The 16,982-nt window shown below is 31.6% G+C and overlaps 1 protein-coding gene across 2 annotated transcripts; it reads left to right on the top strand.

The window, feature by feature from the left end:
• Window positions 1–3,321: 3,321 nt before the first annotated feature.
• On the top strand, window positions 3,322–12,873 carry LOC129808177 (protein mab-21). Of its 2 annotated transcripts, XR_008752349.1 has the most exons (3): window positions 3,328–4,318; window positions 12,020–12,530; window positions 12,607–12,873. XR_008752349.1 is itself a non-coding variant. In XM_055857943.1 (2 exons), the coding sequence occupies exons 1-2, from the start codon at window positions 3,565–3,567 to the stop codon at window positions 12,367–12,369; spliced, it is 1,104 nt and encodes a 367-aa protein (XP_055713918.1). In that variant the 5' UTR covers window positions 3,322–3,564; the 3' UTR covers window positions 12,370–12,873. The 2 variants fall into 2 exon arrangements, 1 of the variants encoding a protein (XP_055713918.1); XM_055857943.1 differs by having other exon boundaries at window positions 3,322–4,318; window positions 12,020–12,873.
• Window positions 12,874–16,982: the final 4,109 nt, after the last annotated feature.

The raw sequence follows: 16,982 nt of genomic DNA, 5'->3' as shown, positions 1-16,982 counted from the left end.
TCAATTCAATAATGGGAATGTTTCTATAGGACAAGAACAGTACTAATATAGAATTTTCTTTTATTTTTATGTAACATCTTCAATTAATCTTTAAAGATCTTCCTTTAGAACAGTAAAAAAAAAGACCATGTAGCTTTAGACATTTGCAAAAAGATAACCAACAGCGCTAAAACTTCTTATATCCTGTAAAGTTAAGCTACATAATACTAACTCAATTTAATTAGTCAAACGATGAGGAAGACGATAACTTCTAGGTGACGTGGGTCTAGTTTGAACATTGAGGGCTATATAAAAGAAAAAGATGAGTTCAATCGATGGTATATACATTTTTTAAATTCAACCAAAAAGTTGAAATTTCAAACTTTAAGTGTTGAAAGTTTAACTTTAGAGTAAAGTGGTACAAATTGAACAGGGTTTTTGTCTTGATAAATTTAGTACTTCATTTTTATTTGTATATTTTTAATGCTTTAGTTTTATAATTTGGTTTTTTGTGCTTAAAAACAAATTTTGTACTGTATTTATCAAGAAAAAAGCCATATCCAACTTGTACCGGCGAATTGTCCAACTTATAACACTGTCCAACTTATATGACTTTACCCTATGTAACGATTACTGTAGTAATTAGTTTTTCATTGGACGATAACCTGTAATTATTGTTTTAAGTTAGGGGAATCACTTAAAGAAGTTTTAAATTGTTTTAAGAGTGAAACTACTTTAGGATCAAAGTCTCCTAAACAGACACGGGTTTTCAAACTCGAAGTTAAGGGTTTTTGTGGGCCAAGATGTCCAATAAAACAGCATATTTTCTTGAATTTCTTTAACAAAATAAATATTTAACTCGAGCTCGCATATAAAAGGACATTTAAATTATATTTTTGGAACTTTCGTTTATAAGTTTTAAAAATTAAGCCGTTTTTGATCTGATTTTCGAAGACCTTTTCCGAAAAAACTTATTTTGCGCTAATCACAATTATTCAGAGTAGATTTATCAAAAACCAAAAAAATCAAATACTTCCTATTAGTAGATTAATTAAACATGTAGGGGGAGGTGGGGCTACTTTGAACTGTGGGGCTACATTGTTATACGATTTTTTCGCATATTTCTAGTGGAAACTGGACTTAAACATGATGTAATTTGGTTTGACAAAATAATTGTGGATATAAATAAAATAATTGTAAGAACCAGCTTCATTTAGAAATAGGCGAAGCAGTCGTATAACAATCTAGCTCCATAGCTCAAAGTAGCCGCACCTCCCCCTACTTACACGAAGGTTTTTTTTCTTTGGAAATTTTATATACAAAGCAATTTTAGTGGTTTTTATAAACGTAACGTAACCCTAAGCTTTTTTTCCAAAATTTTTTCTTGATAAGAAATTAGATTATTTAAGCCATATCGCTAAAAAGTTTCAGACATAGAATCGAAGGAATGCCTATTAGAACTTTAAGAACTCGTGTCAGGTCCTATTGGCACCTTTTTTTGTACCTTTTCGTATAAGAATTTGAACACCTGTTCTTATAGAAAAAGTCAAATTAATGAAAAAAACTTTATATATAACTTTCTTTTTATTAGATACATCAAATCAATTTCATTCTTTTAACGAGAATTGCCAATAAGGGTTCCCTATCGAACAGGTGTTCCGTTCGACTTTATATGGCTACCACATAGATACTACCTATTAAATTCTTTAATTTTTTAAAAAACGATTTGGTCTTGAAAATTTGCCAATTCGGATTGTATATTAAGAGTAAAATGATTGATAAGATTTTGAAAATTTACTGCAATTTATTATTGTTTGGAAATTCAAGACCTTTGGGAGCTGTGCCAAGGTGGCTAAGTCTCTAATCTGAAGTCCACTGAGAAAAAACGGGGATGCGATTAACTTTTTTTCCTTATAACTTTAACACTTTTTAGGTGTAAAAATATATCAACATTTTTTAATGTCAATTTTACACCTTTTTAAGGGTAAAATTAAAATGAAAAAGGGTAACTTTAACCCCTAATACGCCTAAAAAGCATAATATTTACACCGATTTCGGATCAATACTGCAGGGTAAAATAAACATTTCCGGAATGTTATTTTAACTTTTTACGGATTTCTCTCAGTGTCTATATAGGGTAAGTGTGCCAAATTTCGGCATAGTTGCATGCAAGCCCCAAAATCTCAAGTTTGATGTGTAATATCTTTAAAAGAAGTTGAGTTTTTTCATTCCTTTTACTTAAGGAGTGTTGCTTAGAACCTTGTAGACAGTTTACCGTCTTTATTTACTTTAAAATCATTCTGAATACATTTTAAAATGAAGAAAAATGTAGACATAGCTTTGGTGCCCTATTTCGGCCACCTTCATTCTCATAGTTTCTTGCCCTTCGGGAATTCTTCCAATGCCTTTTCACGTCAACTCGTTTGTCGAAGCTACATTTTTTGTTATTCTATTGCATTGTATAATCTCTAGAGTACTGTAGAGTAAGACACAGTACTTACTCTGCAGTAATTCGAGGAACAAAAAAGGTGGCCGAAATTGCAAGCTGGCCGGAATTTGGCACACTTACCCTAAGTCATTAGTACGTAGTACGAGTATTTCTTAAAGTTAGATGACTTTTCCACCGCTTTTTGATAAAAATTGAGGATTTCTAAAAGATAGTGATATGTTTGATGTTGGCTATAGCCATAACTTATCCCGCTACCCTATTTTGGCTCTGAATAGGAGCTTTTTTTTGTCAATATTCAAAATATAAGAATTCAAAAAATAAATCAATTATCCAAGTATTGTATTTATCGCACAACTTTTTCAACTTCTGAAAATTGCATGATACCGAAAAGTGCAAAATGTGATCCATTGAAGTTTTCAGGAAATATTTCCAAAGGTAGAAGAATTGAATTTCACAAACGCTAATTAATTCAATAAGAAACTCCGCACAACAATGGGGAATTCTTCTGTTCCAATTCAACCTCTATTAATCATTGTGTTTCTGGTCCTTTTGGGTGCCCTATGACGGATCCGCTAAATAAAAAAGATGCCCTACCATTGTTCCATAAAGAAAGTGTGTGCGGTAAAAAAAAATCGATGGCTGGAAGGCTGGCCCGAAGATCTTATCTCCCCTTGCTATGTGGCGACTTGATATGGCTGTTGACTATTGTGTTAATGCGCCCTCTCTTGTGCCCAGTGCTTCTGTTCCGCTATGCAAATAATGCAGACAGTGCCGCTCTCTCGCTCACACAATCTTGGGGGGCGGAGCCTGATGACAGACACCAACAGACGAGAAGGCTGCAAGAAGAAGCAGGGAACCGGCTCGGGAGTCTCGTTTCCACGACAACGCCGATATGAGACGGCAACAGTTCAGTCTCACGCATCGGCTCGTCAACCACCTGGGCCAGTAGTGCTTCAGAGAGCGCTGAGAAGCGACTTATTTGTCGTGAGTGAGAATCCCAAGTTGGGATGCAGTGTTACTTACTTGACCGGTCTTGTGACAAAGATGCTGTTGGATACTATTGTTAACTGAAGGATACCTAAACCAAATACAGTGAATTGGATAATACTCAAGTTTAGTGATTATTGGGAAGAGGAATGAAAATGCTAGTTCCTTCCGATATGATTGCCGCTCAGTCGAAAATGGTGTATCAGATGAATAAGTACTGCACGGACAGAGTGCAGGTGCGTAAGGCTCAAATCCATAAGACCATTCAGGAAGTGTGCCGAATTGTCCAGGATGTCCTTAAGGAGGTGGAAGTGCAGGAGCCGCGCTTCATATCCTCCCTCAATGACTACAATGGCCGTTATGATGGCTTAGAGGTCATATCACCGACGGAATTTGAAATAATCATATACCTCAATCAAATGGGTGTCCTGAATTTTGTGGATGACGGTACACTTCCGGGATGTGCAGTGCTCAAATTGAGCGACGGCCGCAAGCGATCCATGTCACTCTGGGTGGAATTTATCACAGCTTCGGGCTATTTGTCTGCACGCAAGATTCGTTCTCGCTTCCAGACACTTGTGGCTCAGGCATGCGATAAATGCGCTTATCGGGACATCGTTAAGATGATCGCTGACACGACTGAAGTCAAACTTCGGATCCGTGAGAGGATTATTGTGCAAATAACACCAGCATTCAAATGTGCCGGTCTCTGGCCAAGATCGGCATCACATTGGCCACTACCAGGAATACCCTGGCCACATCCTAACATAGTAGCCGAAGTCAAAACCGAAGGCTTCGATATGCTCTCTAAGGAGTGCATAGCCCTCCAAGGAAAAAATTCTGCAATGGAAGGAGATGCGTGGGTGCTCTGTTTCACGGATGCTGAAAATCGACTGCTTCAAGGTAATTATCCCGTGAATCTGCGAAAAAGTGGTTTCAAAAGTGCAATGTGACAGTGATAACAGAAAAAACTGTTCCTATTTTTCATGAGCAAATTATTAAGTGCTGTATTAAAATTCAGAGATGTCGTTAATTCTCTTATTAATTAGTTATTAAAGTGAAATATGTTTAAAACATTATGTATAATAAATCAACTTGATATACTTGATAAAATTTCATAAAATTCTGGTGTAAATGACATAAATTCAAATTGACAAGTTTTTGCACAGAAAATGCAAATGTTGTTCAAAATAACGGCTCATACAAACGGTTAAATTTCTAATGTTGTTTGGTGCGATTTTGACTAATGCATAATTTTCACGCCTCACGTTAAATTATATTCCAGCTAATAAGCTTCTAATAAATATTCCAATCGCGATCCTATTAGATGCTAATCGGCAGAACTTTAATAAAGTCAGCTCATGGGTGTTACACACATTAGTTTATTTTTCTACAAGCTTTAACCCATTATGACTGGAGCATAGGTTGGCTAGATATATTATTTATTATTAGTTGTTACGCAAGTTTTCTTGACGATACTTTTAGAACTTTTAATAGCTGAGAGATCAAAATCCGGACAAAAATACTTCACACATAATAATCCAAGTAAATCGTGAAATATTTTACCGTAGGGGATAGTGACCATGCTTCGTACTGACTTTATTTTACCTACACAGAAAAAAAATATTTCGTGAAATTGTTTATAAATGTTTCTGAATTCCCATAGCGGACTTACGAAAGGATCGTAAATTGTACGAATGACGAAAATGTTCGTAAAAGTTTGTAATTTTTCCACAAACATTGCTCGTAGAATAACTATTTGACAAGGATTTTTTGCACTTTTGCAAACAATTGTTCGTAAATGTTTGTAAACACACACAAAATGCTTGTAAAATTTTGTCATTTGTTCGTAAATTCTTACCAGACAAAAAAATTATGACCAAATGTTTGTAAAAGAACAAGAAAATGCTCGTCATGTGATTACGTTACGAACAAAATTTGTGAAAATGTACAAACTTTTATGAAGTTTTTAGTAGGTTATACGACTTAAGAGCATTTCATAAGTCCGCTGTAGGAATTCACTAATATTTACGAACGATTTTACGAAATATTTTTTTGTGTAATGCTTTTCAATAAATATCATTCATCGCAAACATATTTTAACACCTAAGGGAAAAATTTAGTCATTAGGGGAGACTGGGGCAAAAAGTCACAAATTGAAAATTTGAAAATTCGATATCTTCCAAGATAAAAGAGATTGCGGCTTAAAATTTTTTTCATAGATGGCCTCCATAGACCTTCAAAGTCGTAAGTTTCTTAGAATTCGAACAAGAAATTCAGAAAATAAAAAATATTGAAATTTTTAGCCCTATTTTTGAAATGTTTTCCTTACAGCAGATATCAATTTTGACCTAGTTGTTTTCCAAAATTGATACACTGGTAAATATTTCCTAAATGATATGGATTCTTTGAATACGAAACCACTATCTATTTTAGAATTTTACAAAGATTATTTTCTCCAGAAATCCTTTTATTAAAAATGACCACTTGGGGTAAAAAGTAACAAAAGGCATGGAGCAAAAAGTAACAAAGACCGAAGCAATTTCTGATGTCTCACGGCGAGAAGAAACGTCATTTCCGCGTCTCACCGCTTTTTGTTTGCATTAGTCAAATGATTAGCAGTCTCTTGTGTGTTTTTTTCTAAAATAGTTTGAAAAGCGCTTTTCTCGTTCAGATAAAGAAAACTGTGTTTTGAAAAGGTGTAGAGGAATAAATTTCCTATGAAAATATGTCACCTAGCTATTTTTTTAAATTTCTGAAAGCCCATAATAAAGCAAATTAAAATGTGATAATATCCCATACCTGATACCATTTGTCCCAGCATTTTTGAGAATGATCAGAAAATTGCCTTTTTGGAAAACAGCTCGATAAATGTATTTCCTTACAAAATAGAGGAAAATGATATTTACAAAGTTGTAGAACAGTAAATTTTCTATAAAACTGCACTAATTAGAAATTTATGGGGCACTAGGGTAGCTTGTAAAAAAATAAAATATCCTTTTTGTGACCTTTTGCCTCAGTTTCCCCTATGCTGTTTGCGATTGTACCTTGGGCAGTTTCCTCTAGTATCTTAGACTGCAATTATGTAAATTAAACCCATTATTGTAAGGTGTTGTTACTGACCAAATTTACTTTTTTCTTCTTATTTATTTTTGGCAAAGCTATTGATAAGAATACACGATTAAAACTTAAACTAACGTAATTAAAAAAAAAAAAAAGATACACGACACAGATTTTCACATTCTCAATAAAATATCAATTTAAAATAAACATTACTAAACAAAAAAAATAAAAGAAGGAAAGTATATAAAAGAAAAAACTGATAATAGTTGCAAATTTTGAAAAAATTCTTTTCAATAAATAATTTACGTAACTCTTCTAGAAGCTGAATTTGTTAGAGAAGTAAATTATATAATTTCACAACATTGTCATTATTTTTTGCGCTTATTGTTAATAAAGAGAAAAAATTAAATGAGACTGAACCAGTCATTGAAAGGCCATAAAAGTAATTATAGGTTTGACTTTTCTGTAATCTCAAGTTTTATATATTCTCTTGTATTAACAAATTTGAAATCACAAGAAACTTTCGAGAAACGAATATCAACAAATGAACTTTCAAGAGGTTGCTTTAAAACTTAAAGATTTCCCATCAATACTGACTGAGATAAAGAATATTGAAATACGATGTACTAAAATTAAATAAATTTGAAAATCTTTTGCAACAAGGGGGATGAGTCCTTAACAATTGAGAATTATCACACGTATAAATTTAGTAAAGAAAAACTCTAATGCCAAAATAATAAATTAAACAACTTTGCGCAATGCAGATTATGTGACTCTTTTGGAATAGTTCCAGCGAACATCAGCTGGTCCACTTAAACTTTTGGCACTATTTATGATATTAACCATTTTCATTTGTCTGCAGAATTTTTCACCCTAGTTTACACCAACATTTACCAATTAAAACTTTGAAATTTCTTATTTTGAAATAATGAAAGATGCTTTATGGCATTTGTGAAAAACTGTAAGAAATTATCATCAAAACGGAGCAATTTTGCTTCAGAATGATCCATTTTAACGAAAATTTATTACGATGTATAGAGGCCTTTACATAGAAAAGAACACTTTTTTGAAGAAAACTAATTGATGATACAAGAAATTCCATTAATAAAAATCCAGTAATAGAAATCCATTATTACACAACGAAAACTCGCAGAGTAAAAAATACTAAAGTTCAGCTATGTATCAAATTTATATCTTATAGAAAAAGTTTGACAGATTGAAATTAATAATTATCTACTGACAAATGAATTTCAATAGTTGAAATTGCCATTCATTAATCGAAATGTTATAGTACAAGCACCATAAAGCTCAATTTCGAGATAAAGGTTATTTTGAAGACTTGATTTCAATTTTTAAGACTTGAAGGTTATCTTTCAATTTTAAGGTTCAATAAGAAAATTCCTATTACATTTCGACATTAAGGTCTTCCAATGTAGAGCCATGTAGAGCCCTTCAAGTTTTCACTTGCATAACTTCAATTCTGGGATAAAGACAACTCAAAAACTTAAGTAAAATATTAAAATTCAAAATTAAAGACTTTTTTTTTCAAAAACGGTTTTCAGACAAAATGTTTAGGCGGTTTAGCCTAGTTTCAGATGGTCTAAAAATCCTAAGTGCTTCTTCATAATCTAACTGTGTTATCACACTTGCATATTAAAATTTTAATATGATTCACATTAATTGTCGCTGGTGAGAGTCCAAATGTGTAATTTGTGTATTTGGATCATTTTATATTCAAAATTTGATCTATTTGTTAATAAAAAGGTCGACTTGGCCCTCAAAATTTAATATAAATTGATTTATAGCATTAATGCGGAAAATTAATGCGATTTTCTCTTTAATTTTTTAATGTGAAAAATATTTATGCTTCAGGTAAATTTAAACTTATTTTTGCAGGCCAAGTCCACTTCTTTATCAACAAATAGAAAAACTCCAAATATTAAGTGACTCAAAGATACATATAACATATTTGGACGCTCACAAGCGACAATTAATGTGAATCACATTAAAATTTTAATGTTCAAGTGTGATAAGGCCGTAACAGTTTACTTCGACTTGTCAGAATACAAGTCGAGAAACTCGATTTTGAACTTAAAAATCCAATTCTAAGTTATATTTTCAAAAAAAAAATCTTGTTCGATGAATAATTAAGGCAATTAACCACAAGGCTAAGCCTTAAGCCTGAAGCCCGTATAAGTTAAAAGCTTGTGATGTATATTTTTCATGCTTTTTCCAAGTAAATAAAGATAATGAAAGAGAATTTGAAAAAGTTTATAGTTTCCATTTCAACATAGTTTTGCGCTCTAACTTAAGGCTTAAAGAATTTGAAATATTTTTAATTTAATATTTTAAATAAAATATAGTTTTGTTAAAAAAACGTTTTTCACTTCAAAATAAAGTGAAATGTTTTTAAAAATACCAAAAAAATCAATTTATTGGCACACGAGGAGCTTGGCATAATTAAAAGGGGTTCCAATGCATCCCAAGCTTTGCGAAGTGCTCGAACTCGTGACTTAGATGTTATCTTTCAAAAATATTTACACAATTTACCGTTTATCGGTTATCGTTCTCAACCGATTTAAACTGATTCTTAAAGCACTCAAAAGATTACCCAAAATAGTTTTAAGAGTTATAAAATTACGTACGAAAATTACTTATCGGTTTATAACCGGTACGGAATTGATTTGTAAATCACTCAAAGTATTGTCCAAAATACATTAAAAGTAATTTACGTGAATTTCGGATAAAAGTTAGTTATAAAATAAAATTAGTTGTAAAAATTAGATCGAATTGAAATTGTGTCAAACTTGTCAGGAATTACAAATTCCAAGACCTTTCCAACGATCCCAAACATGATACTATTCGGTTAAAAAATACACTCTCTGCAGACTCTCTTTGTAATCTTTGACCTTGAATAAGCGTTACGAATGATTCAACGGTATTTTCGTAAAAGGACGAATATTTATCTAAGTGATTTCTAAAATATATCCAAAAATGAAAAAAAAACGCACGTGGCGTTTTCAAGAAATCCTAGCTTTGGAGGTGAGGGAAAGGGATAGGGAAAATGTCAGACTAGTTAACGATTCTTGATTTGACTTACGGAGGTCCGCCAAAAATTTCAAGCCTCTATCTCTAATCGTTTGGCCTCTAGAGTTGGCGACACTTGGACGGATAAACGAGCAAACAGCGTGATGTAAAAGACTTGAAACTTCTTAAGGTAAAGTGCCCTCGCTCGACCGGTAGATTTATTTATTCATTTTATATATATTTGCTATAATACTTTGCATATGATCTAACATTAATAGGTCAATTATTCCATAAATAATACAAACCAGTGGCAAATTCATAGAAATTGACGAAATTAAACATCAAATATTCAAAAATTGACCCATCGGTCGATTTGAGGAACTCGGTCGAGTGAGGGTACTTTACCTTATTTCATCAACCATAATATGACCTCTTATAGAGGGTAAGGAGTCGAAAAACATATATAACGTATAACGCAAAATTAAGGATTATTACTGCTCTCTCTCTCTCTCTGTAGACTTCGAGCAGTAAAAAAAATATCAAACCGTGATCACAACGAACTGATTTTCAATTCTAGATTTTTAATGTTTTGATGATGAGTAGGTAATCCATCAGTAAGAAAAAAAATTTACTCATACTGCTCATACCTAAAAACCTTAAGTGATAAAAAAAAACAATTTTATCTTACTGATCAACCTTTTATTTCTGAAATATAAAAGCATAGGGTGGAATCACCAGTTCTCGCCAGTGCCCCACTTCTTGCCACTTACATTGAAATCGCTATTTTTCGCAATTTATGAAATAAGTGAGTCGCAATTTTTTTGTATTGTTTCTGCTTCTACGCATAGAATCGAAAAATAATAATTATTCGTTTTGGATTCACGATTTTGATCACTTTTTAGAGCAATATTTTAAGCAAGTGCATCGAATCCAACATCTCTTACCAAATGTACTAAGTGTCGTACTAAATTTTCATCAGGCCAAAAATACCTATTTGAGTAAATAATTTGTCTATTGAATATTTAATTGCACTTGTGGAATACATAAAATTTTTATTTAGTCAATTAATATTTCATTTTATATTATTTTTGTATAAAAATGAGGCATGGCGAGAAGTGGTAATATTCTGGAATTGATTTTACCACCTGTCGCCATATCTTTTCAATAGGCGACGCTAACTTCACTTCGTACATTCTCAGTTGTCAAATCTGCATTGTTTACTTTCTGCAAAAGCCCCATAATTTGATTTCTCAAATAAAAGTGAAGAAAAATCGTTTAAAGAGAGTAATAATAAAGTGATCACAAGGAAAGAGAAATGGTCAATGTATTCTTTTCATAGCATTGCCTAAAATAACCGAATGTTGTTCTTTTCAAGTGGGTGGCGAGAAGTGGTTACAAATTTTACAAAACTGGCGAAAAGTGGTAAAAAGTGGCGACGAAATGGTTATTTTTGCATTATTAATAAAAATCAGTGTTTTAAGTAGTCCAGCGTTATGTTCTAGGATTATTGTTTTCACGTATCTAGAGCCAATACATCTAAGTAACTTTGTGTCAAATTTGACTTATCTTGTAACAAGGATTCAAAAGTTATGATTAAATGAATTTAATTTTTTCCTAAACATGGCGATAGCCGGTTATTCCACCCTACCTATTCGTCAAAATCAAAGATTTTATATTCAGAGTTATAACTTAATAATGCTTCATATATCCAAATCTTACTTCAAAAATTTCTTTATTTAAAAAATTACTTTAAAAGGATTTTCCGACTAGTTTGAAAGAGTTTTAAAGGGTTCTAACATTTACATTTTAACTTGAAATTTTAAAGAAATTTGATACTTTTTTATTATTCGAAAATTTTTATTGCAGAATATTGGCCAGACTTTAAACACCAGTTTAAAGTTTCACTTCAGATTTGGGAGGGAAATTTTTTTTATTGTTTATTTGATTTCTTGCCGAGCTGGATGAACTATTCTTCCTCAGAGGATTATAAGCCTCTTTTGATGTGAGAAATTTTCGTTAAAATGGAATATTTTGAAGTAAATCCTTTGCATATTTGCACAGAAATCGCGTAAAAATGCATCGATATCATCAATTTTGGAGTAAATTTCTTAAGATGTTGTTGGTTGCATCGACCGTTGTCGTATCTGCATTTCTTTTGTGTAAGCATTTTAAGCAAGAGGTGACGCGACGTCTGTATCGTAGCTTGACGATCTGTAGAAGCCATAAAGGCTCCTTAATCTAGTTTTATCACTAACAATCATTGCAACACATCAATTATTTCATAAATTTAATAAAAGATGAATATCAATAATTTTGAAGGGTGAAAACCTGTGTTTTTTAAAGTCCCTTATTTAATTGTTTAATATTTTAAATGAAAGTTAGACTATGTTTATGAAAATGAAATATATTTTAATTAGCATTTAAGATCTGTTATGAGATCACATTCCTAATCACAAATTTCAGTACAAATTTTGAATATTTCGATTATAAATATTGTCTCACTTATTTTAACAGGGAGCTGTAGGAGACGCTGCCTCAGTATTTTAAAGACTCTCCGTGATCGCCACTTAGATCTCCCTGGTAATCCAGTAACTTCTTATCACATGAAGACTCTTCTGCTATACGAATGCGAGAAACATCCTAGGGAAATGGAATGGGAAGAAAATGCCCTGGCGGATAGAATCAATGGAATCTTCCTGCAGTTAATCTCCTGTCTTCAGTGCCGACGATGCCCGCACTACTTCCTGCCCAACATGGACTTGTTCAAAGGCAAATCTCCGGGAGCCCTCGAGAATGCCTCGAAGCAAGTTTGGCGCCTCACGAGAATAATGCTCACCAATACTCGGTGTCTCGAGGAACTTTAAATTAAAAAAACAAAAAGAAAAACAGTGACAGTGATGATAATAAAAATATCGTGAAAAATTAAAGTGTGATTCAGTGATAGGAAAGGATAAGGATGCACTGAAGAAGAATACCTGGAGTAAGAATTAGTCACTCGCTTTTCATTGTGTTCTAAAGGAAAGAGGTGTGTGCAAATATGCAAAGATAAAAAAATGCTAATTTTCCGTCGGTATACCAATAACAATATTCATTTTTTATAGAAGCCACAGTCACGAAACATTCCAATCGCATTTTTTTCCATCAAAGTGAGAGAAGATTGATAATTTTCTACTCCTAAAGTAAAATATAAATCATCCAAATGTGGTGAAAAAGTAGAATTTCCTGAATTTCCTTTTGATTTAGTACTCGAGGAATATCCATTAGCAAAATCCTCGGTAATATTCCTTTGTCAATAAATATATAAATCCAGTAAAAATCAAAATGAACCAAGACACGCAAGTTTTACGGACATTAAAAAAAAAAGAAAATCTTAGGATCTTTTAATAGTTGAAAATATCAATGAATCAATGTGTTCTCACACGAGATATTCTATTAATATTTGAGATAATTTGATGAAAAATAGCTCTCTCTTCTGTATAAATTAAAGACTTGCGTAATAGAGGTAATATATCATAAAATTTGTGTAAATATTGCATGATAAAAAGTATGTAGAGTCTCAATAAGTCAGTCTTGATTAAACAATCTCTAACTCCCTCACAGGGTTCTTCAGAAAATTCGCAACCAACTAATCGACAACATGTTCTGCTAAAATATTTTAATTTAAATAACTAGCGATATCAGGATCAACTTTATTGATGCAAAATTTGTTTTTCGAATTATTTTTTGTTGGGTTGGCAGATATTTTCAATATTCGTTAATATTTGCAAAACATTCTTAATATTTCTATAGACATTTTATTTACTAATTGATTGCATATAATTCCTAATGTTTAATTTTATATATTTTAAAAATTTCTATATTAAAAAATATCTGCATAATACTGAAAAAATTAGGGGTATCGCTCATTCAAAATCATATCAAGTCAACTTTTCGATTTTGAGATCTTGACGTGCTTAGAAAAATAAAACTTAATTCATTTTTTAGATATTCATGAGTTTTTCAATAAGACTTACAAAATTAAAACGAAAAAAAAAATTTAAAATTACTCAAAGTAGGAAAGATATTGGCAATTTTTATCCAGAAATTAAGTATCCTCTAATTCCGAAAGAGATAGGATCTTATTTTGATGAAAATGCTTATACGTAAAATTATCTTCTCAATTCAAAAAAAGGCAGCTTAAAATTTTAAGTTAAGTATTCAAAGACAAAATGAAAAATTAAGTTTAAATAAAAGCATTCATCTATTTTAAACTTCCCTACAAATTTTCTATATTTAAAAAAATTTAAAGATCCTCCTGACCAACTTCAAAGAAGAATGACATTATTTCGGTTGTATCAAAAGTTTGTCGTATCTGTTTTTGGTGTAAACGTTGATATAAACCTCGCTTCTTGCATCAAATACTGACACAAAATATGCAGATACGACAATTGTCAATGTACCCGACGATATGCATTTCAGCCTTTAAATTCCAATAAATAAGAGATCTATATTGGAGAATATTAATCAGCATATAACGCTTTAAGGACCAGTATGTCCTTATGATCCAGAAACAATTATTTTCCCGACGATTTAGTTTAGAAGACAAAATAACTTTCAGTAGTCAAAATGAATTGGATCCCTGGTGAACACAAAGTTTCAGACGATCAGAACTGATTTATAAGTTTAATGCTTAAAAACTTATCTTAGAATTGAGGGTTTTCATAATTAAATACTAATCATTATATTAAACTTTTAGTAAGAAGGATAAAAAGCATCATAATTTCATAATAATAACTAATTTTCTTTTATTAAGTTGTCGGAAAAATGTTTCCTCGTGCCTTAAAAACATTTAGGCGCGCTCGCTAAGTTCTGGATTGGTAATTTGAAAGTATCCGACCTTATGTTATATTATGATATAATTTGTGTAACCCGAAAACTCAAAATGAGGTTTTTATCTTTGAGAAATCATCAATTAATATTCTTGATTTTTGAATTTGTTAAGTTATCACAGATAAGATTCCCGCTCTGTACTTTCGAAACGCTTTGAAAGTTCTTTGAAAGTGTGTTCGAAAATACGTCGAATATTCTTTCGAAAGTCCTTGTTACTAGAAGTCAATGGTACTGTTACAATCGTTACAATCACTATTCTTTGCATTAAATACTATAATTTTTTTATGTCTTGCATTGTGGCTATAGGATTTACTCAGGTTCATTGGCAAAAGTACTTTTAATATAATATCATTTAAAACCTTTAAAACAATCTATGTAGGGTATCACAATTCGGTATAATATCAGTTTTGTCTCTTATTGCCTTTACAATTGTGAAAACTTAGGGGAAACTGGGGCACTACCAAACACGGGGTACCACCAAACACTAATTTTTAGTTCTAAACTACTTGGACTATATCGATCATTTCTTCAGTGGACAAGGGATGCTTGCCTATAAATTTCTATAAGTCTTGTCCTCTGAGGTCGAATATCTGATTAAAAAATCGCAGTGTTTGGTGCTACCCCGTGTTTGGTGGTGCCCCAGTTTCCCCTAGAGCTCATATAGAACATTTGGATATACAATTTTCTCCAAAATGTTCGATTTTGACAAAAATTCCTCACATTGTGTAGTGGCCCAAAAAAAAGGTCTAGAGAAAGCTCTACGCATAAGAAGCAATTTTCGTCATAATTAACAAGATAATTAAGCATTTTAATATATTTTTTATTTAAATTACTTGATATGATAAATTTACTGCAAAAGTGGGCATTTTGAAATCGTCAGTAAAAGTGTACATGGATTTCTTCAAAATGCTTCATTTTGACAAAAATATCTCATAAAATTTTACCATTCACAAGCGGAGTTAAGAAATTCGAAAATCATTTTGAAAAGCGAAAAAAAAACGTTTTTACTCAACGATAATTCCGCAAGATGGCTGAAAGACTTCCTGCTCGAATTTCGAAGTGCTCTAGTGTCAAAATGTGTCAGTCTTTACTTTGCTGTGAGAAAAAAACGAAACAACAGCACTTACTATTCCTGTACTATTATTAAATCACTTCAGAATCGATAAGTAACTATTTTTCCAGCTTTTTTAGCGTGATATTTCATAGAATTTCTCTATGTTATAGAAGAATTTTAGTTTGAAAATTCGAAATTATGTTTGAATTTTCGAACGTCAACGACATCTTGATTAAGTAAACCAAATGTGTAGAACAGACATCACAGTAGAACCCCGCTATAGGCCATCGCTCTATAGTCCACAATTTATCGTCCGTTGATTTCAAAACACTGATTTTAAGTTAGGTTATGTTTTTTAGTACGCGACATGCGATGTTGTCATAATTATTTTAATATTTTTGGCAAACTTTATTGAGTAGTTGTGATAATTGTGATCCATAATGAAGAAAGCGAGGACAAGTACCACAATCGCAAAGAAAGTGGAAGCCATCGAGCAATTTCAATACTAAAAGTCGTTGATAATTCAAAAAAATGACATGACTATAATGCGATCCAAGTGTAAAATATGGCCTATAGCGAGGCTCTACTGTATTGACTTAGCCATCAAACAAAAAACATCCCAACAAAATTTACAATTAAATATTGCTGGTTTATTAAAATTTACCTGACAGCACCTAGAATAGAAGCAAACAACCTGTGCAAATAAACATAAAAAAGAAAAACAGTAAAGTTTTCTCAATTTGTCTATTGATTCTTAAAATAAAATATTTCAAAAAATAAATCACTTTTTTATAACCATCTAATTTGGTTTTGATGTTTTAATTTTTTGTTTAGAGTATCAAAAATATTTAATTTAAGTTTGTTGCAAATTTTGTGAAGAACCCTGAAAGAATATAGGATTTAAAAATTTTATCTCTATAATTAAACGTTCGCGCGTATTTATTCTGTGATTAAGAATATTTATATTTGTCTAGTTTCTAGTATTAAATTTTAATTCTTTTTTACAATAAATAAATAAATAAAAAGGATATTGTTGCAATGAAGGTAAAAAATAGTACATATAGCAAAGATTTGAACCTACTATTTGAATTTTTGATAATTTGAATTTTAAAATATTGTAATTTTTTTGTCAAACCTTACCACTCTCATTTTCTGTAAATAAATCTCTTTGTATGTAATAAAATATGAATGATAACTCAAAATGAAGTAAATATACAATTGAAAGCATATAAGAATATTGAAAAACAGAAAATTCTGGTCGTTTTATTATTTTAGCATCGACAAATGGTTTTTAGATTAGGATATCCAATAAATTGCTTAAATGCGATTTCTCAATGCTCGTGAGTGGAGTATAAAAGGAATATATGGCAGAAAAAGACTTCGAGACACATCTACAATAAATAAAAACCTTTTGAGAAATCCTTTCATGTTTTGTGTTTTATCGCTCCAACAATTTATCTGGAAGAAATATTTCGACACACAACTCAAGTCAATATTGGAGCAATTTCTTTTTATTTTTCCACCCACTTTTCGCTTTTTCCACTCCCAGTCCAT

Source organism: Phlebotomus papatasi, chromosome 3 (genome assembly GCF_024763615.1).
Source record: "Phlebotomus papatasi isolate M1 chromosome 3, Ppap_2.1, whole genome shotgun sequence".
NCBI classification, from domain to species: Eukaryota; Metazoa; Arthropoda; class Insecta; order Diptera; family Psychodidae; genus Phlebotomus; species Phlebotomus papatasi.
This window is presented reverse-complemented; position numbering and strand designations above follow the sequence as displayed.

What these genes read in the sequence shown, in the direction of transcription:
- LOC129808177 (XM_055857943.1), top strand. Translation starts at nt 3,565, where the DNA reads ATGAAAATGCTAGTTCCTTCCGATATGATTGCCGCTCAGTCGAAAATG. An exon ending in TGAAAATCGACTGCTTCAAG is followed by an intron (nt 4,319 to 12,019) that starts GTAATTATCCCG and finishes TTATTTTAACAG; the next exon opens with GGAGCTGTAGGAGACGCTGC.